Source organism: Pangasianodon hypophthalmus, chromosome 13 (assembly GCF_027358585.1).
Source record: "Pangasianodon hypophthalmus isolate fPanHyp1 chromosome 13, fPanHyp1.pri, whole genome shotgun sequence".
Classification (NCBI taxonomy): Eukaryota; Metazoa; Chordata; class Actinopteri; order Siluriformes; family Pangasiidae; genus Pangasianodon; species Pangasianodon hypophthalmus.
This window is the reverse complement of record NC_069722.1, coordinates 15,166,192-15,190,455: the sequence shown is the minus strand read 5'-3', so window position 1 is coordinate 15,190,455 and position 24,264 is coordinate 15,166,192. Positions and strand designations below refer to the sequence as shown.

The 24,264-nt window shown below is 39.1% G+C and overlaps 1 protein-coding gene across 2 annotated transcripts in view; it reads left to right on the top strand.

Annotated features, from left to right (window-relative positions):
* The window catches only part of prkcab (protein kinase C, alpha, b), a 151,956-nt gene that overhangs the window by 39,289 nt on the left and 88,403 nt on the right, over window positions 1-24,264 (top strand). For both annotated transcript variants that reach the window (XM_034309830.2, XM_034309829.2), the window contains exon 3: window positions 18,792-18,874. In XM_034309830.2, the coding sequence (XP_034165721.1) occupies window positions 18,792-18,874 (83 nt within the window). The remainder of the gene's footprint in view (window positions 1-18,791; window positions 18,875-24,264) is intronic.

Here is a 24,264-nt window from a genome sequence, read left to right as displayed (position 1 = left end):
TATACTGTGGTTGTAAACACTCAGCCGAGGAACCGGCTTGATGGAGCCTCTTCCTTCCTGTGCATCTGAGGTTGAGATGAAGCAAGTGCTCCTTTATCTGGCTGCAGAGTGGATGCGTTGATATCCTCAAAGACACACCGGCAAAGCTAGATGGCTTTTTTTGAGGGCTGTCAAATCTGAAGTCATCACAATGTCTCGCTGTTTCCTGTAAAAAAAAATTGCACAAGCTTCTGCTCTGCAGTGCAGTTCTTTGATAGCACTAAGAAGAAACACAATGACTGCGGGTGTTGGAGTGGTTTGGGAACCTGGTGCATTAATCTGTAAGTGGGTCAGGTGTAAGCATATTTACCTCCCAGTGGGCATAAAGAAGAGTGGGGGAAGATGTAGGTTCGACTGTCAGGGCCTGTTTGAGATTGTGAAAGGGGAGACATTTTAATTCCAGTTTTAATGTCACAGTCACTTTTTTTGACCTTTTGAGATGTAAGTGGTTTTACCGAGCAAGCTTCACGTGGCATGGAGATAGTTTTAATAAATAGAAACCTGAGAGTTTTATATGTAAAAATAACAGGATATTCGATACATGTTTATCTGGTGTCACTTTCTCTTGGTCTGCAGTAGGGATGTAATTGAATATTATTCAGGTTACATGTTGTAAACAGATACAAAGGTAGATATGAATAGGTGGTGTAGAAACATGCCAGAAAGGTTCATAGGGCATCTGGTTGAAATTAGAGGTTTGTGTTGGTACTGGGATCCAGCAGGACCCAACAAAAATAGTTGTGTGAGCAGGAGGTGAAGTGGGCATGAGTGAGCAAATGGATCTGACAAAGAAAAACCATGTTCATTAACATGAATGTGTGGTGCTTAGAGGATGCATTTACATTATGCTTAGTAACTGTCTGGTTAGGCTTGCAGTGGTTTAAATTAGGCTGCTATTGTATAAATTTTGGCAATGAAACCAACTAAATTTGGTAGAAAATATCACACGTGGGATTAACCCCCAACTGCTCCCCGGGCGCCGCAGCAAAAAAGGCTGCCCACTGCTCCGGGTGTGTGTTCACGGTGTGTATGTTCACTACTGTGTGTGTGCACTTGGATGAGTTAAATGCAGAGCACAAATTCTGAGTATGGGTCACCATACTTGGCCACAAGTCACTTCACTTCACTTCACTATAAAAACAATCCTATGCACATCTCTTGTTGAAATTAATTACGATGTAGCTGAGGGTGAGGAACTGACAGAGCCAGAATTCACACATTATGCTGACAGTGCTGCCATTTCTACATCTAGTTCTTTTTTTTCTAGTGTTTTACAGTGTTTTGACACTGGCGTGGCAGTAACGTAAAACTTTTTGCAAAACAAATAACCGCTTTGACTTTGCTCTGCTCACACCTACACACAAATGCAACCATGCACACACACACACACACACACACAGAGAGCTCATTGCCCAGAGAAAGAGAAGGATCACACAAATATATGAGGGACAACAGGGCTCAGGTGTGTCATGTTAGTCATCACCCCTATAGCGTGTCCCTCAACACATCCCTCCTAATGCAGACTCACACTAAACCATACCCCACCTGCTACACTGTTGTTTTGTTGAGAAGTTAACAAAATAAAGTTAAAGTTTCCTTTTTTTCTTTCAAAAAATCATATGGGAATTCAAACTTTGGCCCTTAACTCTATATTTATTGTGAAGCTAATTTGAACGTTTTTGTTCCATAAGACCAATGCCATTTCTCTTTCCTTTAGAACATAATGCAGCTCTACCTGCTTGTCTTCCACACAATCTTCCTTGTGGCCTTGTCTCTATAGTCACAATGCTGCAGTGTTGTGACAGCGTGCCGCAGTAGGCTGAAAGTCAGCCGAGACATCCTTCAGTTCAGCTTCCTCCCTGTGACATTTGTGGCCACCATTTGACCTTTCAGAGACGACGGCATGGCCGAGTAGCAGAAGCAGCTACAAATACAAGTCCACCAATCAGAGCGTTCTCATCAGTCAAAGATGCGGGTACACGCTTGGTTTTAATAAACCGCTGAGAATTTGCACTGTCCTTTAATGAAATGTCCTCTATTCAGAATAGAAAAAGGCAATATATACATTCCTAATTTATTTCCTGTGCTGCTTCAGAACGAACAGGAAGCGGAGTGTGTAGCCATGGTTTAAGGCGGCATGCAGGCTCATCTTCTGCAAGCTGTCTGTCTAAGTACCCAGATCTGAAAAAGTATACACACACACACACATACACACACACACACACAGAAGAGCAGCAGCCCAGTGTGTTAATTCTCGACAGCAAATAACTTGAAGCTCATCTCACAATATATAAATATCTGATTTCCCTCGGAGTGGTCAGAATGTTCATTATGTATTTCATAATTACAAATCTGTGCCTGTATAAAAGAAATGAGATGTGTGGGTGTGTATATTGTAATAAGATGCAGTCATAATAATCCATCTTATATTCATATACAGTATATTACAAATGAATTCTCAGCTCATTCACTTGACTGCTTGAATATTCTTTAAAAGGAGATGGCTATTGTGTATAAACGACTCTCATTATAGGTGTTGTCTGAGGAGCTGAGTTGTAGGTCATGGGGAAATAGAGTGTACTGAGAGAATAGTAATTCTCTATCTATTTGTGTCACAGATAAACGGAAGAAATTTCTTTGGCTTTGATATGTAGGTGGTGTGACATGGCTATAGCATCAGAGGAAAATTCAGGATTATTCATGCTACCCTTTGTGTGTTTTCTGGATGTGCAAGTGTGTAATGGGGTGATGCTCAGCAAGACAAGGTTTAAGTATAAAATATAAGCTGTTGTAGATATACAGAGGTGGGTTCATACACCTAGCTATGCAGAGTTTAATTGCTATGGATCTAAATGCCGCCCACACAACCGTAGAGAGAGATAGTGGAGGTGAGAACTCGCCAAATTAGCCTGCTTGTCTCAACCCACTGTTTTCCCAAAATGACAGGGGATATGGGGGAAAGAAAATATGATTTCTTCTTACAACCAGGAATAGCCATATGGTGAAAAAGGGAAAATACAGAAAAAAGTTGAACTGAAGTCAGGGGCACAGCTAGAACCTGCATTTTAGGATTTTATCACTTGGAACCTTTCATTGATTCTCGATGGCACTGATCTAACACAACTGACTCAGGTCAAGAGGGGCTTGATAATCACCTATTGAGTTGTATCAGGTGTGAAAACACAACCCCCAGGAGTGGGACTGAAGTGAAGTGAAGTGACTTGTGGCTAAGTATGGTGGCCCATACTAGGAATTTGTGCTCTGCATTTAACCCATCCAAGTGCACACACACCGCAGTGGGCAGCCTTTTTTGCTGCGGCACCCAGGGGGGAGCAGTTTGCTGGTTCAGTGCCTTGCTCAAGGGTCTCACCTCAGTCGTGGTATTGAGGGTGGGAGAGAGCTGGTCATTCACTCTCCCCATCTACAATCCCTGCCGGACCTGAGACTCGAACCCACAACCTTCAGGTTCACCGTCGGGTTGCAAGTCCGACTCTCTATCCATTAGGCCACGACTGCCCCCATGAGTAGTTCTTTGTGGTTTTGTTTTAGTCAGTATCATAAATCGTGTAATTATTTTCTAAGACTACAGCACTGTATTACTACAGACCTTCTCATTGTAGATCCCGTCTTCGGCTACTCTGTGTAGGACAGGTCCGTTGGTAACAGGGTTGCCAGATTGGGCTAGTTTAAATAATACTCTGTGGCTGCTAAGATCTTATTTTATATCAAAGAATTGGAATTAAATCTAATAAACAAACAAACAATGGCAAAGTGTAAGGGCAGACAGTGTCTATGATGTGCAGAACCAATTCTGTTGTAAGATATATTGCAAATAGTGGGAGATTATAGAGTGGATAATGTCCATACAGTATATCAGAAATGCATGTTCACCATGGTGAGCTTGTTTCCCATGCAAATGCTCCTTTTTCCAATGTCCAATTTTTTTTAGCTAGTTTCAGGTCTTTTGTGTGGTTTTTGAGATTTAGTTGGGGTATAAATTTTGCTGAAACTTGGCCATCCTGGTTAATGGTGATGGGAACACACGTGCTGTGTTGAACACAGTTGAACAAAGGCACGTCTAAAAACACTGAAAACAAGCTTCTAGACTGTATGCGGGATGAATGTATGAATTGTAATAGTCTCTCAACTCTCAAATTTTGTTTGAAACTATGTCATTATTAGTGTCTTGCCCTACCAGAATCTGTGTTCACATAGCAGCTCAGGTCAGGCTCAGTCAGATCATAGTGTGTCTGTGCTAATTAGATGTCCAGGCATGGTAGATGGTGCGTTCATTGCTGAGGATTCCACTCAGATCTCATTAGTTGTCTCACTGCATCAGACGCAACTGTCATGTTCAGTGGCATGCTGAAACACATCAAAAGGGTTCAGGAGCTGTCATCTGCTTGGACCAATTAGATGGCACCTGGCCTGACTGATGGGTGGCAGAGAGCCTGATTTGTTTTTCCTTCTGAACTGGGTTCTGAAACCTTTGCAGCTTTGGAAAGAACTTCCGTGAGGGGGGCGGTACAAGAAATTTAGTAAGGTCACTCTACCAACTAGTAGAGATGAGTGACTTAAGTCTTGAGTAAGCCTTGAAACGTGTAATAGCCTACATAATTTCCCCTTCGACAGTGTGGTCCTGCATTGTTTTCCTCAATTTTCCTCTTTTCCTCAGAGCAAAAACTGCAACACCTTCATCCTCATTTGTGCAGACAGCAAAACCCGAGCTTTCACTTCTTGCTGTTATTGTTTACTACTCCACCCATTTTGTGTATGAGGAGAAGAAGAAGGCCAGGATGAAGCTGCATAACATTGGAAGAGTATTAGATGGCACATAAATCCAGAGAGAGAGAGAGAGATGTTCTATCATTATACATCCCTTTTTGCTCCAGTCATTGGAGAAATCTTGACTAGTTTAAGATACCTTTAACCTGCTGTGTGTGTTGAACTGTTTGAGGCTAAATGTCATTTTACTTGGCTTAATAGGCCTGAATGGAAGAAACCGGAGAAGCCAGAGGAAACTCAAACGGACACAGGGAGAACATGTGAAACTCCACACAGACATTAATCCAAGTTCAGAATTGACTCAGAGACACTGGAGCTGTGAGGCAGTAACGTTACCCACTGCACCACTGTACCACCCAGTGGTTGGTTTTTTTGTTTCTTAAATTAGAACTTGTTAGCCAAGAAAAGAATAATCATAGTTAATACTATAATCTTGGTCTCTTTAACCAAAAGACTTGTCAGGGAACAGTATTTACTACCAGTACTTCTTATATTTTTTGCCATTGGCCTTTAGTTGTTTAGCGAAACTAACCTGCATGTACTTTAAATAGAATCATACTGCAAATAATGGTAGGAAGAGTTAGGAGAAGCATTGGACCATAGTAATAAGACCCATATGACTTTCGGCTCTCACTCCAGGCCCAGTATCCAAAATAAGTTGTTGTTTTTTTTTTTTCTTTCTGATGAGTTCAAGTGTGTGTGTATGTGTGTGTATGTGTGTGTGTGGCACTCCTTATGGTAATCCCTCTATAGTGCATAGCACTTCTGTCACTCTCACTATACCAGACAGAGCCTGGACCTGACTGCTGTAATGGCTAGCAATTTTCTTCTGGTGAAGTGTGACTCATTCGGTGTCCTCTAAATTAGGAACAAGAGACAGCACTATCGTTTGCCTTCAGATTACTTTCTGAAGTGTCGTCCCACTCCCCTGCTAGCACACGATCATTATCCTTGTAGCCAAGAGGTGCACAGGAAAAGGGGCTCTCTGTTTAAGGAGCCTATGTTTAGGACCTATCCGGAAAATTCAACCTTAGTATTAGAGCTGGTAGAGCCACACTCATGTCAAAGCTTTCGAGCACTGCACTACTCTTCCATGCTAGGATGCGCGCTTCATGCAGTAGGTGCCCTTCTGACAAGAAAATTACCATAGCACTTGTCAGTTTTTAACTTGTCAGTTTTTAACTTTTCTAGTAAACATAATTTCTGAAACATTATTCTGAAAATCGGGGTATGACTGGCTCAGTAGTGCTAAATGCACACCTCACAGCTCCAGGATCCTGGATTTGATTCTGAGTTTGGGTGATTGTCTGTATGGAGATGTGCATGGAGTTGCATGTTCTCCCTGTGTCTGTGTGGGTTTCCTACAGGTTCTTCGGTTTCGTCCCACCTCCCAAAAACATGCTAGTAGGTCAGCTGGCTACTCCAAATTGGCCCTATGTGCGCATAAATGTGTGCATGATGCCTTGCGATGGACTGGCGTCCCATCCACTGTGTATTCCCACCTAACGGCCAGTGTTCCCAACATAGGCTCCGTATCCACCATGAACCTGACCAGGATAAAATGCTTATTGAAGAGGAATGAATGAATAGTTGGTGTTTGCTATGTGTTTTGTCTTAGTTATTTGCACGAGTGTACATGTTTATCACCCAGCAAATTTGATAAAAAGACTGGTAGTGGAATCTTGTACAAATTACTTAATAATACAGCTTTACATCTTAGGACCAGGACTATCAGATTGATACGGAATGGCATTTTGCTGGCCCTTTACATTACAGTTATGTCAAATCTATAAAAACAGTAAAGTATTGAATAAAGTTATGCCATCAAGGCCCTACTGAAATGTTTAGCTACACAAAGGAAAGGTTTTAGCACTATCTAATAAAGAAATAGTGTCATTTTTCACAAGCTGTGCACATGGTCTCTAAACAGACAACATAATTTTTCAGTCATTTGCGAGACACATTAGTAGATGTTTTCAAACCTGATTTAAATCAGACTTCTTGACATGACCAAGTTTGTGCTTTTTTGCCATTTAGTGCAGAACGCTTATTGGAACAAAACATAAGCACAGCCAAAAATCAGTATGAAGGCAGGTCAGAAGAGGACTTCTATACATACAGTTTTGAACAATATTATTAGCCCCCTTCGCATTTCAGGTATATTATGTATAAAATATTCAGATTCACAGTTCTAAAACAAAGATGTTTCTTCAACTTGTGTAAGGTTCTTTTTTTCATAGAAGAAAAAGAAAATATAAGTTGGACTGTAGTAAATAATACTGCTCCCCAATACTTAGTTCATTGGAGACATTTACTAGACATACAGTATAGGCTATAATACTGGTGCTCTGTGTGTCATACACGGTAATATACACTTATCTACTTATCTACACTTACCTAGGTATATAAAACTAGGGAGTAGGATCTCCCCAATGGATCCACGAAATTATTTATTTATTTTTAAAAGTAATGATGATAGCGATAAGGGTTTCCTCCCCCAGTCCAAAGACATGCGTTGTAGGCTGATTGGCATTTCCAAATTGTCTGTAGTGTGAATGGGTGTGGAGTCTGTGTGCGATTGTGCCCAGCGTTGAGTTGGCACCCTGCCTTATGCCCTGCGAATCTGTGTAGGATAAGTGGTACAGAAAATGGATGGATGATAGAGATCACTTTCAATCACTGTTTACATAGGACCATATTCAGAATTCAATTGTTAAGTCAATATTTATTCAGGGAAAGTTACATGTATTCAGAGATGAGTTACGAAACTGCTTAAGACAATTTTCTGGGCTCTCCATTCAATTATGCAAATCACCCTCTGAGCAGGAGCATCCAAGATAGTTTTTTCTCCCCCCAATATTGTCTAGACCATTACTTTCAAAATAAGTACTTGCCTTTAAGCTCAATTTTCTTTGCTGTCAAATGTAATACAATGGAACATAAAAGCAAGAGGCAGTTTAAAAATGATAAAAAGACTACTACAGTGATATACACCAATCAGCCATAACATTAAAACTACTGAGAGGTGAAGAGAATAACATTGATTATCTTGTTAAAATGGCACCTTTCAAGGAGTGAGAGGTAGCAAGTGAACAGTTGGCTTTGAAAAGCGATTTTGACAAGGGCCAAATTGTGATGGCTAGATGATTGGGTCAAAGCATCCCCAAAATGGAAGGTCTTGTGGGATGTTCCTGGAATGCAGTGTTTAGTACCTACCAAAAGTGGTCCAAGGAAGGACAACCAGTGTACCGGCAACAGGGTCATGGGCGCCCAAGCCTCATTGATGGGCATGGGGAGCGAAGGCTGGCCTGTCTGGTCCGATCCCACAGAAGAGCTACTGTAGCACAAATTGCTGTAAAACTTAATGCTGATTATGATAGAAAGGTGTCAGAACAAAGAGTGCATCGCAGCTTACTGTGTATGGGGCTGCGTAGCTGCAGACCAGTCAGATTGCCAATGCTGACCTCTGACCACTGTCAAAAGTGCCTATAATGGGCATGTGAGCATCAGAACTGGACTATGAAGCATTGGTAGAAGGTGACCTGGTCTGATGAATCACATTTTCTTTTACATCATGTGGAAGGCCGGGTGCGTATGCATTGCTTACCTGGGGAAGAGATGGCACCAGGATGCACTATGGGAAGACAAGCTGGCGGGGACATTGTGATGCTCTGGGCAGTGTTCTGCTGGGAAACCTTGGTTCCTGGCATTCACGTGGATGTTACTTTGACATCTTTTGTACCACCATTGTACCACCTACCTAAACTTTGTTGGAGACCAAGTACACCCTTTCATAGAAGGGGTATTGCACTGGAATGGCAGTGGCCTCTTTCAGCAGGATAGTGCGCCCTGTCACACTGAAAAATTGTTCAGGAATGGTTTGAGGAACATGACAGAGTTCAAGTTGTTGACTTGGCCTCCAAATTCCCCAGATCGCAATCTAATCAAGCATCTGTGGGATGTGCTGGATAATCCATGGAGGCCCCACCTCGCAACTTACAGGACTTAAAGGATCTGCTGCTAACGTCGTGGTGCCAGATACCACAGCACACCTTCAGAGGTCTTATGGAGTCCATGCCTCAAAGGGTCAGTGCTATTTTGGCGGCACAAGGGGACCTACACAATATTAGGCAGTTGGTTTTAAAGTTATGGCTGATCGTTCTATGAATGAGAAGAGCATTGAAATTAACATATAAAAGAATTTTAGTATATTTCTAGTATATTGCTGCATGAATAGTCCTAGTTGTAATTGTCACATTAATCACTGCAAACTTGGTTTAATTTAACAATATGGCTTCTGCCCTCATTGTTAAACAGTTTATAAAATAGTATTGATTCTGCATATTCTATTATTTTGCGTTTTAATTCTATATTATACAGTTTATGCTCACAACTAAGTGAAACCACAAGATACGAAACTGAGGTCATAAAATGCTTACAGCTTGCTTTAAGTAAGAGTAGTTCATAATTTTATTCAGAAATATCTTGTGGCAGTCACATTAATACATTTCGTTGTGGAAGCAGTTCATCCTAACCAAGCATGTAAAGCTTAGTTACCTAAAACAATCTTAAATAGTGACTCTAAGTACAACTTTAATAAAACTAAAGTTGGATGAATTTCATAAAATTGATCGTTGCTACGATTTTTTACACTAAAACTTCCCCTGGCGGTATAAAATTTGAGAAGTTTTGAGAAATGCACCCACTCTACTAAACAGGTTGTTACTCTCTTAAACATTCTGATCTATCTATCAAAATGTTGTGTATTCAGCAAGCAGGGTCGCGGAGAGCAAAAGAAAGAAAGAGAGAGAGGGTGACAGGCATAGATGTCCTGGTGACATTATGGTGCTGAGTTGGGGAAGGCAAACCCACGCTCAGAGAGAGAGAGAGAGAGACAGAGAGAGAGAGAGAGAGAGAGTGTGATTGAGTGAAGGAGGTAGCCAGGTGTCAGTTTCGCTAATGTGTTAAGGGACAGAGGGCTGACACATGCTCCTAGAAGAAAAGATAAAAACCACAAAGCACAAAACTGCGTCAGCTCGTGGATGAAAACACCAACCCACACATACACACACATACACACTCACTCACTCACTCACTCACTCACATACAACCTTTGTGCTGATCAGCGTCTTCTGCAGAGCTGAGTAGAGTATACAAAAACTTGCTAAAAGTAAAACCACTCGTGCTTAAAAAGATGACTCAAGTAAAAGTAGCCATTAAAAACTAAACTGGCCACTCAGCAAAGTCTAATGGGAAAGCAAACTTTTTGGAATTTTACCCCATTTTCTCCCAGTTTGGTCATTTGCTAATTCCCACCCACTAGCTAGCTCTCCCCTGTGACATGGCCTCAAAGATTAGTTCAGAGTCAATCATTGTTGCTCTGATTGACAGAGGAGAGAGTAATGCACTGAGCACGCTACACTCTCATGGACTCTTAGCCTCAGATAGCCAATGCTTCATCAGGATTCAAACATGCGATCTCACAACAATAGGGCAAACACTTTTCTGTTGTGCCATGGATAATAAACTTTTGACTGTGACGCTGAGCTTTTCAGTGCAAGATATAGTCACTGGACTGAAAAACTTCTCATTTTTGCAATTTTTTATAGAGCCATTGTTTGAAAAACCAATTCTGTAAAGAAGATACACTTGCTTGTTTGACAGCAGGCTACGGAAGAAGCCTCTGGTTGGTCATTTGCAATGCCAGTCAGTAAACTTTCCCTGTAGGTGGTTCTTAGCTTCATTTTGTGACGGAAATATGCCAGCCTCTCTAATAATAATTAGATGTCTGGTTTCTGAGACTAATTTCTACATGTAGAAAGTCTGATGGTGATAATGTGTGCTGTTGGTTGATGAAATGAATTTGAATATCTGAGGTCAGTGTAGTTTAACTCAATGCATTGTGTAAGTTTTGCTTGCATAAATACTCAAATAATAAAAAACTTGTGAGCAGGCCTTAAAAGCAAAAAGGTACCCTTATTAAAACTATCCATGCGAATACAATTTATTCAAAAAGTTACTTTGTAAATGTTAAAATAAATGTAATAGAGTAAATGTACAGTGCTGTTACTCACCTCTGAACTTCTGTAGCGGCAATCCTCACCGGCTCATTGTTCCTCTCTCTGGCTTTTCAGTTAGTCTGTGTTTTGTAGCTCGGAAGTTTGTTGGCTTTGCCTTGTTTTGACAGATCTGTGGGAAGGAGCACTAGCTAGTGGGTGGGAATTTGCAAATGATCAAATTGGTAGAAAAAACGTTAGTCTCCACCTTCTTGATAATTCTTCTATGAATGAATGAATCAAATTCTGGGTTTCCAGATTAAGATTAACCAGCCTTGGGAGAGAAGGCATCCTTATCTTAACCCCTCCCCAAAGTCTTAAACTGCTTGACTCATGAGCAAATTGCAGACTATAGCGATTGAGCGGAAATGAAACTTGTGCGTCTCAGTGTTTCACGCTCACAAATACCTTTGTGTGCTTGAAATTCACAGCGCCTTGCTCTGTCTGTTAATGTCTGCGCTTGTCAGTAATGTCACTCAGGCCATCCATCCATCCTTGTGCTGTAAAGATACTATTTAAACACCATAAACAGGTGTTCTACACCATCATGACTGGTGTGTATGTGTGTCTCCCCTATGTCACAATCTGACTGTCCAATCTGACTCACTTGTCCTGTTGCATCTACTCTTACTTTTTGGCCTGTGGAACATTCTGTAACAAGGTCAAAGCAAAGCCTGTCTTCTCACACTGAATTGTTTATCAGTTTAGAGGCAGGCTATCTATAGGGCCAGCTCTAATTGCAGAGGTGCACTTGCTTTGGGCCTGTAACATGCCAGTCTATCTCCATGGCAGCGGGAGTAGAAAGAGGGATAAAGTGACAGTATGGCCAGTAAGCTACACCCTGGTTCAGTTTTGCTCTCTCTTTGTCGTGAGCTAAAGCGGGATGCTCCGAGAGTCCCATGAAAGTTTGACGAGAATTTGACACAGACGGGCTTATTGTTTTCTGCCTGTCAGTTTAAAAAGGCAGGGTCATCAATCAACACAGAGTGCTGTGATACTGCCAGTGGTGTGTGTGTGTGTGTGTGTGTGTGTGTGTGTGTGTGTGTGTGCTTGCGCTTGCACATGTACTCATATGTACATCTGCATGTGGGTGTGTGTGTTTGGAATTGTTTCTGGTAGAGAAGGCAGTAACCCAAGCTTTATTGCTTGTGCGTCAGAGATGTTTTTCTCAAGGCTGTCACTACTGACAGAGGATCTCTCTCTCTCTATCTCTCTCTATCTCTCTCTCTCTCCCCATTGTTTTTTTCTCTCTGTGTGTCTCGTTCTCTAATTATTATTTTATTAATATGCCTTCATGCAAATTACATCATCCACCACTCTTGTCACTTTTGTGTGTGTGTGTGCACTGTTTTTTGTGCACTGAGGCAATTCTGTTAAAAGTGAGGCAAAAGGTTTTCAGTCATGCTCGATTAGCCATGGCTAATCACTGCTTCAAAGGCTCTGAGCACATGTGAGGGCGAGGCCGAGGTGTAAATACTTGTTAGACTCTTGCTTAGGGCCCTGTAAGCTGCGCTTTATCGACTGTCTTTGCGAGTTGTGCTCCAGCATCGGAAACAAAGCCCGCGGTAATTAATCCTAACAGCTCTGGCACTCCCCGACCTGCCGTGTGTTATTGGAGCCAGCACATTATAGGCTCTGAGCACTAAATCCATCATTAATGTGAATCCTTCATGGTGGTAAACATGTCATTAGCGGAGGAAGGCTGGCTGCCTTGGTCTTCATCATTCAATTTAGTAGCTGAAAAGGCCACTCGAGTATAAATGACACAAAATGGGTATGCGTGGCTCATGCACGTTCATGTGTGTTTGTGTGTGACTGTGAGCAAAAGCAAAAAAACTTGGGTCCAAATCCAGTGTCGTGATGAAAACACAGACAAACATAGTCATCACAGGCAAATCCGCAATTGTAGTATAGATGTACAGGCAGGCAGATTCAAGTTGTAAATATAAGTATGACATGGATTTGAAACTAAAGTCATGGATCTAGATGTTACAATCATAGTGGTAACCCATGCAAGACCCAAAACCTATGCCCTCCAGAATTATTGGCACACTTCATCCAAAAAAAACATTCATCTTCAGAGCCTATCCCATGAACATATATAAGATAAAATGAAATACTTCATATCTAGTGGCTGTGCAATCATTCAATCATTCATTCATTCATTTTCAATGACTATCACTTTCCTAATTTCAGTGATTTTTTTTTCTTTTCTCTGCCCCACTTCCAAAAGCATTTTGCCTCATATGCACAGGGAGCCCTATGACGAAATGCAGCATGAATTTCATATGTTACATTTTTGAAGTTTTTATTTGATATTATTTACATTTTTCCTACTTGTTATATTAATTGGTAGCAGTCTGGCAAGATTACGTGCTGCTTATCATTGTACCGAAATGTATCATTAAAAAAACAGAGGATATTAGCATTTAAGACCATTCAGATTGTTATACTAAAAAAGTTCAAATCACAAACCTTCTATCAGAAGGGCTGACGTTTGGATATTTTATGGTACTATACTATACTATACTATACTATAGTACTGTGCTGTGCTGTGCTGTATATTTTTACAGATATACTGGGAAAATCTGACCAGAATAGCAATAGAAATAATCAAAATAACTGACATCGACTACAGTGTGACTTTTTGCTCACTTTTTTTTTTTTTTGCTTTCATTTACACGTCACCAACTTATCAAACACTCCACTTATTGCACCAGAGGCCAAGTGGGTCACTGTCTTACAGTAACACGTGTGAATCACGTTGAAATGTGAGCTTCACTCTTAAACCTTTGGAACAGCACACACAAGACAAATGGAGTAGGAGAGAGAGAGAGAGAGAGAGAATCAGGGTGGATCAGGGTGGATCAGGGTGTCTAGCCACTGACAGGTTTATTCGCTGTTTGAGTTGGTGACAGGAGAGGAGAAAGGATTAAGCAGTACATCTGCACTCCCTCTCCCTCTTCCACACACACACTCACGCACACACACACACACACACACACACACACACACATGCACACACACTCCTGCTGTTTCTTCTAAAATTGATCGCCTGAGTTTATGTTCTTCATTGTTTTAGCATTAGTTTTATGTTCTGGAGAATTCCTCACTGGCTTTCACAACCATGTGGGAGCAACATAGTGAATACTGCAAGAGCAGTGAACTCCCCAAATCAGCAGAATAAGGGACAGTGCTCTTAAAATGGCTGAATGACTCATGTTCGGCCACCTAACCAATGACTGAAGATATTCTAAGAAGCATTTTAGTATTCGTACTCTTAGCATTGCTACACTAATGATACCTAACTCTATCTGTCCTTCTTTAAAGAGGACATAATTCAGCAGGCCCGGATGAATTCACACCTTCTTCATCACTCAGCTTCTCTGACTCCAGCTTGTTCTCCGTTGAGGTCCTCCAGGTACCTTGGGGTTACAACATATGGCTAGCTGTTGTGGAACACTCTTCTCCCAGGCACTTCTTATCTTATGGTTCGACTCCTGCAATTCATCGCTGACCACACCACCAGCTTGCATTGTTAATTAGATGACTGCAGATGATGCAGCAACTTAAATGAGCACACATTACATCCGTCCTAATCTTACTCCACTCCACTGGTTCAGTGTAGCTTACAGAATAATCAGACCAAGTTCCCATACCTACTATTAGGGTCTACATTCCTACATCTAAAATCTAAAGTCTAAAATAAACATCTGAACGCTCAGCTCTTATGAGAACTATTGGACATTACTGGACCTTGGAGCTATTTGATTTGGTTCTCATCAAACCACTCTTGGATCATTTTAGCTAAAATGATCCAAGAGTGGTTTGATGAGAACCATATATATATATATATATATATATATATATATATATATATATATATATATATATATATATATAGGGTCATTATCTGTGGCATGCTAAATGTGCCAAAAGTGGATAATGATAATAAAAGTGTTAATGGAAATATATCAAATAATGGTTATTATTTAAACTTAAGTATAACCTTTACCCACTCGTATTTCCTAATCAGCTTTCCCATAAATCATCCACTTATAATAACCAGGCTATTTTCCTTACCTGTTTTTCCAATTCTAAAATCACCCACTTTATAATCACGCTGTATATGCTCGCCTAGTCTCTTATATGCTAATAAGATTTTGGCCATCACCTGCAGTTATCTTGCACTTGTTCAGTTGGGGGAAATTCAGCCTACTATTTGTATGCTTGTTTTGGATAAAAAAAAAAAATGCCAGAGGAACAAATGTAAATGTGTGTTGTTCCAGACCACATATTAAATTTGCTTCTGGGAATGTCTGTCTCTGGCTATTCTTCTTACCAGCAGTTAAATGTTCTAGCACCCTGGCCCATGAGGAAGAATAAATTATGTTTGGTATGTTTGGTTATTTCTTATGGATTCACTATGCTGTTGTATAGAACCTACAGAATAAATGAGAAGGAGAATAAAAAGTATGATTAGTTTGGGAATGTAACATGGTTACTGGTTACATAATCATTTGAATTCACTTCAAATTCACTTGAGTTTAGGTTTCTTTGAATGTAAAAAAAAAACAAAACAAAAGAAAGAAACTAGCTTTGGGGAATTGTTTCTTCTTTTAGAGAATGAACTTAATTAGGATTTCCTTAGCAGCAGCTGTTACGTACTCAATATAAAATTCTGTTTCGTTTAGCTGTTTGGCTAACCCAAAATAGGATTGAGCACAAATCTGTTTAAACTACATCTAGATTTTGGCCAATGTGAATTTTTATGTCATATAAAAGACGACTACTATGGTAGGCACAAGATGTCAAACTTAATATAAACCTATGGGTTGATTTAAGTCAGGTCAGACTGGCCCTATAATGACCGTCTCTGGTTAGTTGGTGCTCATTAGGATGGTCCTGCCCTGAATGCTCAAAATGTGTAAAATGACAAACAAGCTAACCAGATGCGCAGAAGAATAGAAAAGTCACTTCTAGCGGTGGATTTGGTGGATCTACAAGCACTTTTTTAGGCACAAAATCATCTTCCAATCCAATTCCAGTGTCTCCTGTGCATTCACACTCAAAACAAAGCCCTCTGTGTGCGCTCTGTTGCAACAGGGTTCAAGTTCATGTGTAGGAGACAGAGGGTTCGATCAGACACGCTGGCATGTGATATTGATTGGGAGTAATGATTGGTCAGTCTGCATTAAATGTGATTCAATATTCAGAGAGGTTGCAGAAAAGCGTATGGAAAGGTCAAGCTGTAATATTTTAACACACACTGGCAAGCATGCACATACACACTTTTATTCTGCCTCGATTCAGTCAATCAATGAGTGCTGTCTCGGCTATCTGAACAGGTAGTATATATACTTGTGTGTAGTGTGTTTATGTGTATGTGCATGAAACAGAGAGAGGAAGAGAAAGCATTCATTTACCTGTAGGAGTATAATTGTTACATGCATTGCTCTCAAAGGTCCAACTGGAACATATTTTTGTCATTTCAGGCCTTTAGAGTTGACAAAATATTATTTGCTGATACAAGGCTTATCATTAATATTAATAAAACACATCAGTTATGCTCTTATCGGCCAATTACCCACATCCTGTTTGATATGTGGGTAGCTCACTTATTACAGTGGAACTATGCTGTTGATTGAATGCTGTGTGTGTGTGTGTGTGTGTGTGTGTGTGATTGTCATTACTGACAGAGTCTGGTGGCTTTGGCTGGATTTCCAGAGCTCCTACTGATGCAAGCTATTTGCATTGGCACAAAGGCATTACTGGTGATACCTATCCAAGTCCAAAGGTTCTGCCATTTCTGCTCATGACTGCAGACCTGCCAACCTTTATACATTTTGTATAGAAACTCAACATTTTAACATCAGAATAAACAACATATGAATCTTGCTGATGATAACAATTGTGTTTTGAAATCTCTGATATGAACTGACCTACTGGAAGCCCCACCCCCTTCCCCGTCTCACATTAGTAATCTCTCGGCTAGATTTTCTTGCTTAAAAAAAAAAAAAAAAGCCACCCTTGCTTTCTGTCAAGGTACAGGATTTGAGTTTTTTAATGTGAAATAAAATCTATCGATATATGATTGACCTAGTTAACATTAGACATGTATGTACATTTGTCACAAAATGTTGTTTTTTTTTGGTAGAAAAAGAAAAAAAAATTCAATAAGTGTCAAATCTAATAACCATAATTTTAAGCGATGATCATTAGAAACTCTGTTAACCTTGAAACAGAGAGGTCAAGCCTGTTGGGGTAGAAAGTGGAGTATGTGTTTATGCAGGTGTGTACGGTGACCACCAGGTGCTTAGGGAAAATGTTGTGACTTGTCTGTTTTAGTTAAGATGTAGACACTAGAAAAGTTTACATGCACACTTACTTATTAATTGCGTCACGTAACATCTTTTTCCCAGAATAGGAAGAACGCATTCCTACTGTGAAGTTTTCTACTGTTCTGCATGTAAACCTTTGTAGCATGTATACTTAAAAAAAAACAGAACAGACAAGCTTTTTTTTTTTTTTCTCCCCAAGTACCTGACGGTTACTGTACACAGTATATGCGCACTACAGGTTCTACCTTTGACAAGTGAATTGCGAAAGGACTATATCGAATTGCAATACATTATGATACATCATTCACGTAAAATACGATGAGTCTTTGATCTACAGACCTCACAATGTGATCATGGTGATTAAGGGTACCATAATATGATTATAAATAGTTTTCTTATCTCCAATAACCATGTGCTGCTTTTAAAACATATTGATTTCACCTCATTAAAAATAAAATAATGACATTTCCATTAAGGCTGTCAGAACAAATATTCCAATCTTCATAATATTTATATAATTGAGCACAGAAAGGTTTGAAAATTTAAGATTCCATTTTCTATTTTTAGTTGCTTAACATGCTGAACCCATGTTTTCTAAATTTTTGAGCAAGATCACCCATCTGTTGCTTAACATAAGAAAAGAGGGTGCTATTTATGATATCTGTGGTGTAGTTTCTTTTCACATAGGTCTATTTTTAATTATAAACTAATTACATATAGAAAATTACATATAGAAAGTGCATGTTCAGAAAGGGACAGTAGGTTATCCCAGTGTAACACTTTTATGTGGCATTGATGTGATGTATTTAAAAATATACAATTTTTTAATATGCTTTAGATATTACATCATTTATTGGTATGTTGCTGTGTTGAAGTGTATTCTCTCCATCTAAAAGCTGTGAAATCTCTGGTGGAAACTGAGGTGGATATTTACTGAAGATTTTTCCAGGTATCAAATAGATCACCACCTGGAGCTATCTAGCTGATTGCTTGATTGCCTTGATAGTATATTATCATTATATATTAGCAGTGACAAACTAGTCAAGAATTATCTAATTGCAAACTAATTGCATTCTATTTGCAATCAACATCCAAATTTAAAGAGTTGCTGTAGTAATTGCCAGAAAAGTGAATTTACATACTGTACCTACTGTTTGTGGTCTAAATGTGTGTGTGTGTGTGTGTTTGTGTGTGTGTTAGTGGGAGAGAAAGAGTGAGCATGAGAGCATCTTGCATTTGCAGCAGACAAAATATGAGATGACAGAACTATCTCTGGAGCTGTCATTAGCTACACTTCTGCAGAACCGTGCAGAACCGTGAATCTAATTTATCTATCCCTTTTCCATCTACTGAAGCATCTGGATGTGTTTCAGCCTATTTATGAGTGTGAGATGAAAGGCAACCAGTTTGTATCATGCAGAGAAGTGTATGATGAGCAGAGGGATGAATCTCCACCTAATATTACAGACTGAATTTTCTTGTGCATGGCTAAGAATGTTATTGAAAGTTCAATATGAGCCAGTATGCTACAGAACTCTTATATAACTCTTTTCTTTTCTTTTTTTTGCAGTGTGCTGTTTTGTGGTGCACAAAAGGTGCCATGAGTTTGTCTCGTTCTCCTGTCCTGGGGCTGACAAGGGGCCAGACACAGATGTAAGTAAAAGTGAGACTTTAAAATGTCCATCGTTTTATATTGAGTGCATCAACTTAATGGATGCTCAAAGTCAAAGGCAATCAGATCGTGTGTATTAGTGTGTATTTTGAGTTGTCTTGTCAAATAAGGTTAAAGATCTGCTCCCAGCAGATGCCCTTCTGATTCAGGCCTGAGAGGCTTAGGGTTACTTGCTCAGGTAACACAAATGAATGACTCATGACATTTGGCTCAATGTGTTTTGGATAATGCAGTCACTTGCATTGGTTATCTTTCTATACAGAAAAGGGATATCAGAAATGTTTTCCAACTACGTTCAACTGCTTTATGGCACTTCATGAGCACTATCTTGAAAAGATCTGATGGCTTCACAATAGAAGAATTTTGGAAGAAAGTCCAAATACTCCATACTTGACCAAAGTCAAGTATGCATCCAAGGGAATACCAATCATTTGATTCTGATTATTGATGACTGATACATTGATGTATCTATATTTAAAATACCCAGTGATCCAAGGTACAATAATGCTGTTAGATTTTATGGTGTAAAAATGTTTGTGAACAGATATACTGACATTAACTGGAATTATTTCTACTGTTCCATTCAATGCTATAGATGTAAGAGAAAAATGAATCCCACATTAATTAAATAGAAACAGCATAACGATTATACATTACTGAGAGAGTTGTATTGCAGAGATTCATAGTCTCAAAAATCAAATCAGTGCCTTACAGATTGAAATTGTATGATATCTTGGTGAGGACTGATTTAAACCCTTTCTCAACACTGGATGCTGACTTCACACTGGTTACACTGAAATGCTGATGTGTGCATATTTGTATTTGTGTGAATACGTCAGGTTCCTGGACTAACATGTTCCTAGCTGCCAGTTGCTCACTCGTGTACGGATACAAACAAACACACCAATTAAGTCTGTTCTTGTTAGCATTCATACAGGCGTTACGCTGCAATCCATTGTACTCGGGCTCGACTCGGAAGTTGATCTCCTAGAGTTCCGATCAAAACATGTTCCAGTGCTTCAGCTGAGAAAAACATGGATGCCCAGAGCAAGGTCATATTTGTATTTGTATCTCTGAATTTGATAAACATAAAGACGAGTAGTAGTGAGAAGTGACATACAAGATCGGTCCACTTATTTGTTCATCTTTGCTCATAAAAATTATGTGTCACAATAGTGTTATCATGTTAGTAAAATTCTGCTAAAGCTACATATCACGTAAAAAAGTTTTATCAAGTAGAAAATGATGTGAAGGGTAATCTGTTTACCATTAACTGTGCACTGCCATATGTTATGACTTCAGGTGTGTTGAAGTCAGAGAACTTGGGCAAAGTGGATGTTGTCCATCTTCCAGATGTGGAATTCTGAGTTAAATGACCACTCCATTGCACTTTTCTGTTCCAACTACAATGGATTGGAGTGGAGTTCTGACTACAGTGGATTACACGGGACTGCCTCAGTTTTGTGTGTGGTTAACCACGTTAAATCAATTTGAATATGGAAAAGGGTTGTGGCAGAATTATGTTGTTTGGTGTGTGGTTGGTTTAGGATTACTTTTATTACTTGTGATGTTAGAAAACAGTGTGATAGACTAGCACCAGCACTAATCAGCATAAGCTATCTTGGATCCACAAGGAATTCATCTGGTGTCTTTACCATTTTCTTGTTCTCGGCATCTATCATTTTATCATATCTTCTTGTCTCTTTGAGGGGAGGTAAGGTTCTCTCTCTCTCTCTCTCTCTCTCTCTCTCTCCGTATCAGGCCTTGCAGATGATTACTCTTTCTAAACCCCTCCATATGTTTTGTGTGGCTCAGTATGGCAGTGTTTGATTCAGTGCCGTGTCATGGTGTCATAACCTTGAAACTCTTCACACCTCCAGACTCAAACCGTATGACTCCACTCCAGATTTCATTCCTGCTCTCCCTTTTTATACTTCTATACTCTGAATGCAGTGTTTATTATTCCAATATTTGAATGATTTTAGCATACTTTTCAAATTCACCTAGCTAGCTTTTCAGTTGCCATGTAGAGACGAAATAGTATTATATTATTATATTATATTATATAATAATACATACAGTATTGTCTAATTGAAATGTAGCAAACCAAATTTTATATCTATAAAAATCTTTTATTTTTGCTATTTATATTTATAAGCATCTTCATATGCCAAATAGAAAAGTATTTCAACGAGGCCACTCTGTCTCTCCTCTCCTATTTTGCAATAAAATTTACTATACTGGGTCAAAATTATACACATGGTTTATTGTACTATACCCCTTCACAGAGTAATGTATTTCTGTGGGAAGGGTTTTATTATTCTGTTATTATTTCATCAATGTGTCATCAGCTCTAGGCAGTGTTGGAAAGAGTACGGAACACACTGACTTGAGTAGAAGTACTGCTCATACTTAAAAATAAAAGTAGTGATCAAGAAAATTACTCAAGGAAGAGTGAATGAGTCATCTGGTGAAAAACTACATGGGTTATTACTTAACAAATTGCTTATTTATATGTCCACAATTGGCACAACTAATCTGAAAATGTTCTGTTTTCTATTCTTTTCTATTTCTTTTTTTTTATAATAACTATATATAATAATATTTTATAATAATAATAACTAATAACTATTTGGCAGGATACATCTTCAAAACTAGCCAGTACTACTCAGATTTTTAAGCCATTAAGAGTTGATTAGATCCAAAAAAATATCTCCCAACTTTTGCTAATAAATGCTGAAGTAGACCTACAGTACCATATTTTTAAACAATTATGTTAACTAACCAAGTGAACAATGCTGAAGTGAACATCATCTTGATTATCAACACTAGATAAAGAAAGGTAATGTTAGCTGGCTAGCAAACTTAGCCAAACACTTTTGGGATTTCAGTAGCTTGCCAGGGTTGTTATCTATTAAACATTAATCATTCATGTTTCTAGTTACATATCAAGCAAAGCTGCCCTTTAGACATTACACTGTGCATTAGCAGTGCTTAGATATATTTAACACAATAGACAATCACTACCAAAAATCAAAGTGGTATCTTAAGTTTCATACAGAGCGTTTAAATTGTAAAACATCAAAAGATCTGGCTAGCTAGTTTAGTTCACTCAGCTAGCTAATGGTTTACCTGTACATGTTTCCACAACTTGTGCAACTGTGAATTGAACTATGCAACCAGTATCTCCACAGGTATGGTTTGCATAATTTGCAGACCATTATCATGCTTTTTTCTTTAAAGCATTTAAAACAGAAGATACCTGATAAATTGGGCCAGAGATGCTTATCTGTCTCCACTGTCTCAGACATTGCTGCTGCTGTAGACGTTCAGCAGGAAAGTGCTTTATTTTGATTGGGGGCTTTGAAATTGAATTATTTAAAATTTGTGAGTACATGCAGTTTGTTTCTTTAGACCCCTGGCACTAGAATTAGCTGATATTGTAAGTATTAAGATAAGAAAAGTGAAAAGGAGATCTTGTATCAGCAGTTCCTCTCATCTTTCATCTTTCTCTTTCTCCTCTCTTTTCGTGACGTTCCTGGACATAGCACTCTGTCGACATTTCCCTTATGAAAATTCTGTTTTGTATGTTTTTTATGGTGACTGTGCTAATTTTATGTTGAATCATACTAACATGGTTTTACAATGATGCTTCTCAACAAAGTGTTTTGTGATAAGATTGGACATAATACACTCTCCCTGGTTTAGGTTTCAGCCCAAAACCTCGACATTTGCATTCTATCCATACACCCTGTGATAGACAAATGAGAGCTCTGTTGTTCTGTTCTGTATAAGCATGAATTAGCCTGCTGACCTTGCCAAAATAGCTACTGGAGAAAAAAAACAGACTGGAAAAGGTCAACCTCATTACACCTATTCCTATGTAATCTCTCTTCTTTCACTGGTTATTGTGTGAGAAACCCCATGAGATGTCAGTGCTTCTCTGTTGGAGCTGTTTATGCTGAATTCCCTAAAAATCCTCCTGAAGAATCATCTTTACTGGACCATGTGAGTCCTAATGAAGCGGTTGATGTTCCGTGGCCCCAGAGACATTCACTATCTGCCGATCAATTTTTTTTGCCCATATGGATTTTTCATAGGCCGCTTTGGGTTTTATGTGTGAGACCAGAACGAATGACCTGCCAACTCCCCAGCAATTATCAATCCATTCTCTCCGTCTCTCAGACACCTCACTGTATTGATTAAGTCGAGGCTGCAGTCTATCCTGTGTTTGGGTGTACACAGTGTTGTTTCACTTATCAGTGAGGTGTTTATATGAACTTTCACTGTTATATAGCACAGTGATGTCTCTATATTCACTACATCCTACTATAGGGGTTTATACGGTTTAGCCATTGCATTTGTGACTATTGACTCTTTGCTACAGAAATATGGGAGGCACCTTTTTCAGCTAAAGCTTAATAAAATTAAGCTGCCAGAGAACCCAATTCACTGAAAGGATGCATTTCTTTCCTCTTATTTGAACTTTGTGCTGTCAATACTGGGATGAAGTTTGGCCTGTAAATTTCTGAATCTTGGATCTTCTGAGCCAACAGAAATCCTGCTAAGTAGTGGTCATACTAGACTTTTGCCTTGTTCATTTTTTTATTTTACTGTTGCTTCAGAGTATCAGCAGTTAGTCTAGGTGAGGTGTGTTGAACTCAAATTGTGCACAGGAGCTAACAGAAACTATTAAAGTGTATGCACTAGTAAGTATCAGTTATTATACTGATTAGAATAAAGTTTTTTTTTTTAAATGAATGTAGTCCTTTGTTTAATCACACTTTATTGGGTAGAAGCTGCTGTGATGAGAAACAGGATTAGCCAGTTAGGATGATGCATTTTTCTTGTTTCTGTTTGAAAGCTACTGGCCACCTACACTACAGTAAGCACAGAGATAATGAGGTAAAAGCCATTGAAGTAGCTTACTGAAGTTTACTGCAAAAGAAAAGTAGATCAGGATTTAAAATATAAGGTGTACTTTTCCCTTATTATTAACATGTTTTAATCATTTTCAGTGGAACTTAATGTGGAAAGATTGTTTTGGTGTTAGATTGTGCCTTAATTTACAATAAAAACTTACCAATTTAACTGTACAGCTCAGGAAAAAATCATGATTTTATTTTGTTTATTTCCTCATCCCACATCAAGCACAGCATATATTCAGACCACAGTCAAGCCAGCCACGGTAGAATGCACTTATATACAGTTTGCCGAAAAAATGTGCTGTGAGTTTCCTTTTTAATATTTACTTTTTAAAAATATACTGTATTAAATATTTTGTGTTCTTATTTGGGCAGATAAGTGGTGATTTGTTTGATATTTTTCTTTGCCAGCAGTAAAGTGTAAAGACCCATGTTTATGCTCAGAT